The sequence below is a fragment of the Microcaecilia unicolor genome, chromosome 10 (assembly GCF_901765095.1).
Source record: "Microcaecilia unicolor chromosome 10, aMicUni1.1, whole genome shotgun sequence".
NCBI lineage: Eukaryota > Metazoa > Chordata > Amphibia > Gymnophiona > Siphonopidae > Microcaecilia > Microcaecilia unicolor.
The window spans coordinates 38,287,420-38,299,436 of record NC_044040.1 but is presented as its reverse complement, the minus strand read 5'-3'; the positions used below and the strand labels follow the sequence as shown (position 1 = coordinate 38,299,436).

The window sequence follows — 12,017 nt, the reverse complement described above, 5'->3', positions numbered from 1 at the left end:
CTCAGTGTGGTTATACAGGTCTGGAGGTTTTGCAATGTAGGTGTAGGAGTTTTGAGAGCTATCTCTTTTGGTATAGGTGGGCCAGTTTTGCATTGGTTCAAGGGTTTCTTGACTTCCAGGTCCTACCAAGTCATGGTGAACTCCCAACACTTCTGAACCGTGGAAGGCCTCCTGTGGGGTCGCACAGGGCTCTCCTCTTTCACCTACCCTGTTTAATATTATGATGATGCCTTTAGCCTCTGCACTTGCAAAACTGGACCTCAACCCTTTCATCTACATGGATGATATTACAGTCTACATCCCATTTCACTCCACCATATCTGAAGTTGCCAACCTCAGTGATGCCTGTTTCTCCACTTTAGAGCATTGGGCCAGGGTGTTCCGCTTCAAACTAAACAGGGAAAAAAATCATTGTCTCATCCTCTCGTCCACTCACGCCCATGTATCTGACACAATGCTTCCAGTCTTGCGATCCGCCCTCCCGATTGCCAACAGCCTGAGGCTTTTAGGAGTGCATCTGGACTCACATCTCCAGCTGGCTGATCACGTACACTTGGTCTCCAAAAAAATGTTCCAGGCAATGTGGAGGCTTCTGCGAATCAGATGCCTCCTTACCAGAGACTTGTTTCGTACTCTTGTCCACTGGCTTGTTCTATCCCATCTGGATTACTGTAGTGGAATTTATGTGGGTTGCCAGGCCTCCTTATTGAAAAAGTTCCAAACGGCTCAGAACACTGCGACGAGACTCATCCTTAGAGAAAGACGCTTTGCTCAGGCTGAACCCCTGCGCTTTAAACTTCATTGGCTGCCTGTACAGGAGCGCATTGCTTTTAAGGTCTGCTCCCTAACACACAAAATCATCTATGGGGCTGCCCCGGATTACATGCTCCCCTTGATCGACCTTCCGCCAAGAAATGCCAACCCTGCTGCTCGGTCCTTTCTCCACCTCCACTTTCCGAATTGTAAGGGTGTCAAGTACAAGAAGATCTTCGCCTCGTCCTTCTGCTATTGGAGTTCCAAACACTGGAACGCACTACCTCGTCACCTTAAAACTCAAGTGGACCATGCCCTTTTCAAGAAGTTGTTAAAGACGTACCTCTTTGCTAAGACTTACTCCCCAACTTTGTTGATTGATGCTTCCCTTTTCCCTTACCCTGCCTAGCTCACGCTGTTAGATTCTCCTCCCCTAATTGCTTCTTGTATACTTGCCTGAGTTTTAACTTTGTACTTTTATTTAATTCTCTGTAAGCCACATTGCGCCTGCATGAGTGGGAAAATGTGCGATATAAGTAACCCTTAAATAAATAAATCATGGGTTCCTCCTACTTGGTCTGGGTACAGATTGGGTATATCCCACTTGTCTGGACTAGTCTGGCATAGGCGAAAAGGAGGGAGAAATTTGGGCTTACTTGTTTATTTCCTTTCATTGGAAGCTATAGTAGTCAAAGATTCTCAGTCTGACAAACACAGAAAGCTAAAAACCAATATGTTGTAGCCCACTATGAAGGTAGTTTATTTATAGGATTTTTACTGCTGTTTTGAAGAAATTCACTAGAGGCTGACTGAATTTTGGTTTCAGTTTTGGATTTAGTACCGAAACTGGCCCGAAATCTGGGTTCGGGTTGTAGAGTTGGGGTTGGGGTGTTATGGGGTACCTGATACTTAGTATAAATTCTAAAAGAAATGGGTCTCAAACAAGACCGTGAGAAAAATGTCAGAAGTGAATGTGTTCCCCATTCGTTAGATCCAAGCCCACAACGCCCAAACAATAGAAAGAACTAACTCCACAACCAAGTATTGTAAAAATAGTGCAATTATTTTATTTACAATAGCAGCGATGATAATGTGCAAGAATATTGATACATCAGGTCTTACCGTAGAAATGACTTAGAGCAAATGCACATAAATTCCTAACTAGACTGAAGTAAAAGAGAGTCACTCTGAACCCACAGCACATATATGAAGGAACATGGCACACATACAACCTAGTGCAGACCTCTAGATGGCAGCGTGGTTCTCAGATGGTCAGTCAGGTCCAACGCAGGTCTGCTCCTTGGATGGGATATCAACACAGCCACCCCTGGCCTTGGATAAGAGCCACTTTTATACAGAAATCATGGGCTGCAGTTGTGCTGATGACGTGCATAATAGCTTTGGGGGTGACACACACATAACTTTGTTTACCCCAAATATTGTGGCTTCTAGGGCCAACTGATTTGTCTCATTGGCACCACACTGAAGGAGTCACCTTGACAAGAAGCCGAGGTTTCATAAACCATGTTCGATTTGCCAGCCATAGCGTCTCTCCAGCTGCAAGGGTAATTCCACGAGTCCTTGGCTGTTCTGGACATGACATTGATGCTGATTACAACCTTGTTATTCTAGCACATCCGGGACCCTTGTCAGCAGTCTTTGTATACAACACTGCAGCTTCAGCAAATACTAGACTTTGCATTGAAAGATGGAATAAGCTTAAGTCTGCATTTTTCAAGTCAAGTTATTAATGGTGGATAGTGCCGTGTATTATAATCCCATATAGCTTTGCTATATAGGAATACATATAGTTCTTCATAGTGCTTGTTCCTACAGGATTTTTGCCGAAAATGCATGTGCATTTTTGACAGAAACAGAAACTTCCCCCATCCCCACATGCAATCACGATCTGCCTCCCCATTGGGCTACCTGATGACAGAAGATGCATTCCCCCAGCCACAGAAAAGGAGCCCCTCTGGGCTGCTGCACCCTCCCCCCTGGCAGAAACCTGGCCCACCCAGGATGCCTGACCCCCCACATAAGCCTTCTCTGGGCCTACCTTAACGAACCCTGGTGATCTAGTGGCATCTTCTGGTGCTACTGCTCAATGTAAATGGCCACCAAGATTTCCCATGGCAGCATTGTGAGACTGTCATGGGAGGTCCTGGCAGCCATTTTGAGATGGCACTGGCATAAGCAAGAGCAAATCTAGAATGGATACTGGGACCGCCAGCAATAGTCTCAGTGGAAGCGATGCTGAAGGAAAGGATAGTGAATTTCCTGGAAGCCAATAAGTTGCAAGATCCGAGACAACATGGTTTTACCAAAGGGAAATCGTGCCAAACGAATCTCATTGAGTTCTTTGATTGGGTGACAGGAGAATTGAATCAGGGACGAGCTATAGACGTAATCTACTTAGATTTCAGCAAAGCTTTTGACACAGTTCCCCACAGGAGGCTCTTAAATAAACTGGATGGGCTGAAGATAGGACCCGAAGTGGTGAACTGGATTAGGAACTGGTTGACGGATAGACGCCAAAGGGTGGTGGTGAATGGAATTCGCTCGGAGGAGGGAAAGGTGAGTAGTGAAGTGCCTCAGGGATCGGTGCTGGGGCTGATTCTGTTCAATATATTTGTGAGTGACATTGCCAAAGAGTTAGAAGGTAAAGTTTGCCTATTTGCGGATGATACTAAGATCTGTAACAGAGTGGACACCCGGGAGGGAGTGGAAAATGTGAAAAAGGATCTGAGGAAGCTAGAAGAATGGTCTAAGGTTTGGCAATTAAAATTCAATGCGAAGAAATGCAAAGTGATGCACTTAGGGAATAGAATTCCACGGGAGACGTACGTGTTAGGTGGCGAGAGTCTGATAGGTACGGACGGAGAGAGGGATCTTGGGGTAATAGTATTTGAGGATTTGAAGGCGACGAAACAGTGTGAGAAGGTGGTGGCTGTAGCTAGAAGATGGTGGCTGTAGGCTGTATAGAGAGAGGTGTGACCAGCAGAAGAAAGGGGGTGTTGATGCCCCTGTATAAGTCGTTGGTGAGGCCCCACCTGGAGTATTGTGTTCAGTTTTGGAGGCCGTATCTTGTTAAGAATGTAAAAAGAATTGAAGCGGTGCAAAGAAAAGCTACGAGAATGGTATGGGATTTGCGTTACAAAACGTATGAGGAGAGATTTTCTGAACTAAACATGTATACGCTGGAGGAAAGGAGAAGCAGGGGTGATATGATACAGACGTTCAAATATTTGAAAGGTATTAATCCGCAAACGAACCTTTTCCGGAGATGGGAAGGTGGTAGAACGAGAGGACATGAAATGAGATTGAAGGGGGGCAGACTCAAGAAAAATGTTAGGAAGTATTTTTTCACGGAGAGAGTAGTGGATGCTTGGAATGCTCTCCTGCGGGAGGTGGTGGAAATGAAAACGGTAACGGAATTCAAACATGTGTGGGATAAGCATAAAGGAATCCTGTGCAGAAGGAATGGATCCTCAGGAGCTTAGTCAAGATCGGGAGGCGGGGATAGTGCTGGGCAGACTTATACGGTCTGTGCCAGAGCCGGTGGTGGGAAGCGGGACTGGTGGTTGGGAGGCAGGGATAGTGCTGGGCAGACTTATACGGTCTGTGCCAGAGCCGGTGGTGGGAGGCGGGGCTGGTGGTTGGGAGGCGGGGATAGTGCTGGGCAGACTTATACGGTCTGTGCCAGAGCCGGTGGTTGGGAGGCGGGGCTGGTGGTTGGGAGGCGGGGATAGTGCTGGGCAGACTGAAGAACACAGGTACAAATCAAAGTAGGGTATACACAAAATTAGCACATATGAGTTATCTTGTTGGGCAGACTGGATGGACCGTGCAGGTCTTTTTCTGCCGTCATCTACTATGTTACTATGTTATGTTACTGAACAGCAGCACCAGGCAGGATTGAGTAGGCTTGTTGAGGTAGGCCTGAGGAAGACCTACACAGGGGTCATGTAGCCCCAGGGATCAGGTCTTTGCCATGTTGGAGGGGTATGGTGGCCTAAATAGACTCCTTTTCTTCGATGGGGTAGGAGCAGGCAGGTGGGTCTGACTGGGCATGACATTTTCGGTTTTGGTTCCAGTTGAAACCAATCGGCGAATATTGGCCGTGGATTTAAAATGATTGGTTTCTATCGGCCTCTAAAATTTACCCAAGCTATATAAGCAAGATTAAGCTGGACACAGGCAATTGAAAATAACCGTAGTAAAAATACTCAAGTAACAGAATACATTATGGTATAGCAAGCTACTTAGTTATTTCCTTGATGTTTGGAATTCTCATTCCTGGGTTAGCGACCAATAGCGACCATGAAGTGATGATTTTGACTGTGCTAGATTTAGCGTTGGAATTGGAAACCCAAAACATAAGAATTGCCTTCAGTAACCTTTGATATAGGATACTGAGGTGCTGAAGACAGCACTAGCTCCTTATAAAAGGAAGGGAGGTTACTTTGATATGTTTTTCTCTGGCTGCATTTGTTGGAAGGGGGCAGCCTCCACTCCGCACCGGGAGGAGCGCTTGCCGGCCGGCCAAGAGGCGGGCGTCGTGCACGTGGCCGAAGAGCGAGCTTGGTCAGCTGAGCAGTGTGGCCCGACCGGCGGCGGCGGCAACTCTTATGACGTGATGACGGACCGAGGAAGAGAGACGGGAACACTGAACATGTGGCTGAAGAGTGAGGTCGCAGTGCAGCAAAGGTTTGCAGTGCGGAGCAGGCCTGGACCAGCTATGGCGGTGACCCCTGGGGCGTGCAGCGTGGGGCCTGAATGACTCACGGCCAGACAACGCCATCCCATGCTCCACACGCCAGCTGCTACCGCTGATTTCTGAGCGGACCGTGCCCACCGAGAAAGCGATCCGGCAGACTTCGGGAGTCCGCCGGCACTGCAGACATCCAAGGAAAGCCCTTCTTCCTAGCCTAATTACAGCAGATGTACAGACCTGCAGCACCCAGGACAGTCCAAAACAAGTAAAGTAAGGAACAACACAGTTAATGCCTAATTGCTCCACTACCCCTGGGATTTCATCTCTGGGTTTGAAAAGCAAAACCATGTGCACTCCACGTGGCTGATTCTTGCCATACAGATGGAGCCAAAGGACTTTTCCAGGCAGCCTATTGGCCCTGGGGCAATACTTCTGATCATCTAACTGCGCGCCACACATCCTGGAATGCCGTTTGGCACGCTTACAGGAGAGCAAGGAACAGCGTGTGGAAAGAAACAGCGCACTGAGAGACAGGTGATAGCTACGGGGAGCAGCCCGACAACGACCACGAGGGGCAGTGCGAGGAACGAACGGCCTCTGGCCTCTGACCGGAGCCGTGGCATTAAGCTGCTCATAGGAAAGAACAGGAAGGAGACGTGTCCAGAGCTACAGAGCGCTGTGCCCAGGTCATCACTCTCGAGCATCTAACTATCCCAAATCGCCACCAAAATGAATACAATCAAAATACTTCTAGCAATCTATTCCCTCACATTGACCCACCTAACACTATTCATCCCACTTACAGAATACAATATCATACCCATCCTTCAAAACCACCAAAGACTGATCAAACACGCCACACTCCACCAATCTGATACTCACCAAAATAAAGGAAGATTATCTAATTACGGTCATTACCAATGCAATGGAAGGAAATATCACAACAAACAGACACCATCCAATGAACGACAACTTAAAAGAATCCACACAACATCAAACCTAGCAGCCCAATACCAAAATATCCAAGTGGGTTATATTAATGCTAGGTCCGTAGTTAACAAAACAACAACGATATCAGACTGGATTAATTCAGAAAACCTCGATCTTATCTTCATCAGTGAAACATGGATCCACAATCAAAAGGACCCCATAATCCTCGAACTATGCCCCCCCAGGTTACAAAATCACTCACTGGACCAGATCGGATAAGAGAGGTGGAGGCATCGTGTTAATCTACCGAGCACAATTCACTGCCAAAACCATTGCTGAGTCCATAACACCCCAACTAGAAATTGCTTCACTCAGAATCCAAAACAAATCCCTGATTGATCAACTGACCTGCGTCCTGTTTTACAGACCACCCGGTAACTGGAACGAAAGCCAGCCTATCTTCACGGATTTTATCTCAAACACTTGTGTAAACAACTCCAATACACTAATACTAGGCAACATTAACCTTCACCTAGAAGACCCCAACTCAGCCAATGCACGCGAATGCAAAGACTTCCTATAGTCTTGGGATCTCACATGGCCTCACATGCAAGCTACCCACAGCAAGGGACACACACTGGATCTCTTATCACACAAACTGTCCACAGATCATAACCTATCAATAACAGATATCAAATGGTCAGAAGCACCTTGGACCGATCACCACAAACTGAACCTATCCCTAAATTGGCGAAAGAAGGGCTCAAATCGTACACCAGAACAAACAACTTACACTACAAGAGGTCAAATAGATCCACAAATATTTTGGCAACAGATATATGACAATGAATGGACAACACGAACTGACTCCATACACTATCTCAACCACTGGGAGGCTAGATGCATAAGCGTACTAAACGAAATAGCACCCTTAAAGACAAGAATATCAAAAAGACAAAACTAAATACCATGGTTCAATGATGAATTAAAAAAAAACTCAAAACACAATCCAGAAAACTTGAACGAGCGTGGAAAACAAAAAAATGAACATACACTCAATGCATGGAAACCAATACACAGAAAATACAAATACGCAATTAGACAAACCAAAAGGTCCTACTACAAGACTAAACTAGGACCGGATAACAAAGATCTTAAGAAACTATTTCAACTTCGTAAATAAGTTACTAGACACCACCCCTGTCATTACATCCAACACAGACATCCCATCCGCAGACAAACTGGCTACCTACTTCAAGGACAAAATAACAAAATTACGCAACACTCTTCCTCATCACAACACCGACATCGAAAACTTCTTCGACGACCTAGACCTTATCCCGGGTGAATACCCAGCTGACCGTATCTGGTCTACATTCAATCTACTCACCACTGAATCAGTTACACTAGCGACTCATAGATTCGCCAATACCCACTGCAAACTGGACATATGTCTCAGTCATCTACTTAAATCCGCCCCCAGCCAATTCATAGAAGACCTCACATCCCACCTAAACTTCACGCTACAACAAGGTTTCTTCCCCGAGGAATATGGTAACATCCTACTTACCCGAATACCAAAAGACACTAAGAAAAAAAACAAACGACCTCACCAACTACCGCCCAGTTGTGTCCATCCCTCTAGTAGTAAAATTGATGGAGAGCTTGGTGACCAAACAGCTTACGGAATACCTGGACAAGTACTCAATACTATACGACTCACAATCAGGATTCAGCTCCCACCATAGTACCGAAATTGTCCTAGTCACTCTCCTGACAAATTCAAACAGGAAATAGCCATAGGTAAAAGCATACTTCTCCTTCAGTTTGACATGTCGAGTGCATTCGACATGGTAAAGCATAATGTACTACTAAGACTCCTTGACCACTTCGGGATTGTTGGTAACGTATTCAATTGGATCAAGGGCTTTCTCACCACTAGAACAAACCAAGTAAAATCAAATTCAAACATATCACCACCGTGGAAAGCAGCCTGTGGAGTACCTCAAGGATCACCATTATCACCAGTACTCTTCAAAGTGATGATGATCCCACTGGTAAAATCCTTATCAAATTGAGGCCTTAACCCATTCATCTATGCAGATGATGTTACAATCTACATTCCCTTCAGACATGCCTTGACTGAAATAACCAATGAAAGCAATGATGGCCATAACATCATGGACTCTTGAGCAAACTCATTCCAACTGAAACTGAACACTGAAAAAACACACTGCCTTATCCTCTCATCTCAACATAATTACAAACCTGCAACCATAAACACCCCAGGACACACACTCCCTATTTCGGACAGCCTAAAAATACTCGGAGTCACAATCGACCGCAACCTCACTCTTGAGAGCCAAGTATAAACCGTAATAAAGAAAATGTTCTACTCAATGTGGAAACTCAAACGAATAAAACCTTTCTTCCTGAGGGATACCTTTCGTAAACTAATACAATCAATGGAGGAGGAATGGCCTAGTGGTTAGGGTGGTGGACTTTGGTCCTGGGGAACTGAGTTCAGTTCTCACTTCAGGCACAGGCAGCTCCTTGTGACTCTGGGCAAGTCACTTAACCCTCCTTTGCCCCATGTAAGCCGTATTGAGCCTGCCATGAGTGGGAAAGCGCGGGGTACAAATGTAACAAAAAAAAAAAAGCCATGCAGATTACTGCAACGGAATCTATGCGGGATGTAAAGAACAACTCACAAAAAAACTCCAGACTGCCCAAAACACAGCAGCCAGACTGATATATGGTAAAACACGATTCGAAAGCACTGAACCCCTTCGAGAAAAGCTGCACTGGCTCCCAGTCAAAGAACGGATCATCTTCAAAATCTGCACTTTGGTCCACAGAATCATCTACAGCGTAGTCCCCAGGATACATGACAGACCTCATAGATCTACCAACTAGAAACAGACTTGGATCAGTATGATCATACCTAAACCTACATTACCCAAACTGTTAAGGGCTAAAATACAAAACAACTTACGCATCTAGCTTCTCCTGCATAAGCACACAACTATGGAATGGACTCCCATGTGCAGTGAAAACAATACATGCCCACCTAAACTTCAGGAAATCATTAAAAACCCACCTCTTCAAAAAAAGCTTATCCCACCGATCCAACATAAATCCTCACATCCAGCAATACAACATAATCAATGTTCGTACTGGACAATTTACTTTCCTCTTTCCCTTCGACCCCATGATGCCTGATTCACTTCTACCTCATCTGACCTCAACACAATCTTGTATTTGTTATCAACCGAAATGACAAATGCCTTTATGGTACTTTGTAAGCCACATTGAGCCTGCAAATAGGTGGGAAAATGTAAGATATAAATGTAACAAATAAATAATATAAATAATTCATTCATCTGCACTGGTCTGGTAGGAGAGAAGGTAAGGGACATTAACAGGTAAGTCCACATTTTCCTTTATTGTTCACTGAAAGATAGTGTCCTAGGTCTTTTATTTTATATTTGTTGTATTTCTGTTGACTGTTAATGAACAGCACATCTTGTCATTTTTTTTAAGTTCCTTGGAAACCCTGCAATTCAGGAATGTGGATTAAAGATCCTTTGCTCCATAGCAGAGTGCTCTGGTGCTCCAGAATTGATATCACAACAAGGTGGCACAGACACTGTACTTCATACACTGCAAATGTATCCAGATGACCCAGGTATCCAGAAATAAACCATCTATATTGTGTTAAATTTTGCAACATCTGCTTGTTCCAATGTTTATTGACCTTTTGATGGTTTTGCATATCTACTATAATAAAACTCACCCTGAACGTTCTGAGGACACTGATGTCAGTGAAGCCAAGCTCTGACTTCCTTCAAAAAGGTTCGAAGGTTCGTGGTGGTGAAGCCACCAAAATCGCTCCGGGCCCTGCCCTCGAGGGCGGAGCAATGGCAGAACGACAAAGAGGTTGGCAGGGAGGGAGGCGGGGGGGGGGGGGGGGAGAGAATCACTCTGGGCCCCGCCCTTGCATCAAACGTCATGACGGGGGCGGAGCAATGCCAGAACAATGAAGGGGTTGGCCAGAGAGGGAGGGGGGTGTAGGCGACGAAAACCTTGCTAGGGCCCATTTCATTTGCTCTGAAACGGGCTTCTTTTACTAGTGTTATATAAAGACTCCTGAAGCAAGCTCACTGCTGAAACATGGTTCTGTGTCGAGTCTTCACCAATGAACGTCTTACCATCATTTGAAGTCTCCTCATTTGTTCCTGGTCAGCTTGGTCCATTTCCCACTCCCTTCATTTTGTTGTCTGTGATCAGTAGACACCAGCATTGTGTTGAATTTGTGGGGCCATATGGCTTTCACAGTGCATATAACCCCTTTGGAGGTTAACTTTGTGCTCACATGGACTTAGGTCACTCGGATCTTATAGGATATAGTTTTAGTCACTGAACCTGTCAATTCAAACTGGAAACTAGGTTGAGTAGCACATGTAGATGGACTTCACACTCAGGATCTTTGGTCTGCTTAGGAAAAACAAAACCAAATAAATTTTCTAGAGCTAAAGGCAGTCTGGAACACATAAAATGTCTTTCAGGGATTGGTTGGCCATCAGAATTGTACTAGTTCTGTTAAACAACTAGATAGCCATAGATTGAATCAATAAGTGGAGAAGAACAGGTTCATACCTCCTTGTGTTGGGAGGCTGTCAGAATGTGGAATTGGGCCATTTCTTGAGAGATGATTCTTAGAGCCCCATATCTGGCAGAAAAATACAATATCCTGTCAGACAAGCTGAGTTGAGTTTCTCACCCACACAAGTTGTCCCTGGACTCAGAGAGCACAGTGGCATAGCCAGAATTCAGTTTCTGAGGGAGAGGGCTCCATGAGTGGGCAGTAGGCCTACAGGTCTGAGCAATTCTTCACTCCACACTAGCAAATGTCATTCACCCATGTCATCTGCTGATAGTCATGGTAGGAGCCTGCCATTCCACTCTAGAGCACTCTGCTTTGCCTTCCTTTCCTGATGTGCAACCAGCACCACATGTGCATTGGAGCTCATGGGCTGCATGTTCCGTTCTTGATCTTGAGAGATCATGGATAGAAAGTGCTGCTTATAAAGTTTTAATGTGGTGTTGCAGGTGGCTGCCAGTGAAACACTCTGGAGCAATTCATCTCACAGGGTCTGTGGATTCCCACTAGCTATGGTTATACTCTGGTACAGCGAAGGTGAACTAGGGCTGTTGGGTGTAAGCTAATAGTGGAAGTGGCCGTATACCTCCAGGCTCACCATGGTATGCCTTTAGGGTTACAGAAATAACACAATAGATCTTTTTGCATCTTCCCAAAACAGGAAAGTTCCTCAGTTCTATTCCATGTTGGTGACTGAAGGCAATCTATACACAGATGCTTTTCTTCTAGAATTGGGTGGGGGTAAGGTCTTCTGTATGCGTATCCTTTGATTCTATTTTAGGGGTCCTTTTACTAAGCTGCATTAGGCACTAACACGCTCCTGACACAATGGAAAAATGGTGTAACATGGAAGACGCTAATACATTCTGTGTTAGTTTTGGAATGCGTATGCGCTAACCGTGAGCAAATTTTTTTTGTTTTTAAAGGGGGCATGTCGGGCAGAGAGTCGGTGTT

The 12,017-nt window shown here is 45.3% G+C and overlaps 1 protein-coding gene across 1 annotated transcript in view; it reads left to right on the top strand.

The window, feature by feature from the left end:
• The window catches only part of LRRK2 (leucine rich repeat kinase 2), a 255,631-nt gene that overhangs the window by 82,590 nt on the left and 161,024 nt on the right, over positions 1 to 12,017 (top strand). The window contains exon 15 of the mRNA XM_030216665.1: positions 9,944 to 10,088. Within this exon, the coding sequence (XP_030072525.1) occupies positions 9,944 to 10,088 (145 nt within the window). The remainder of the gene's footprint in view (positions 1 to 9,943; positions 10,089 to 12,017) is intronic.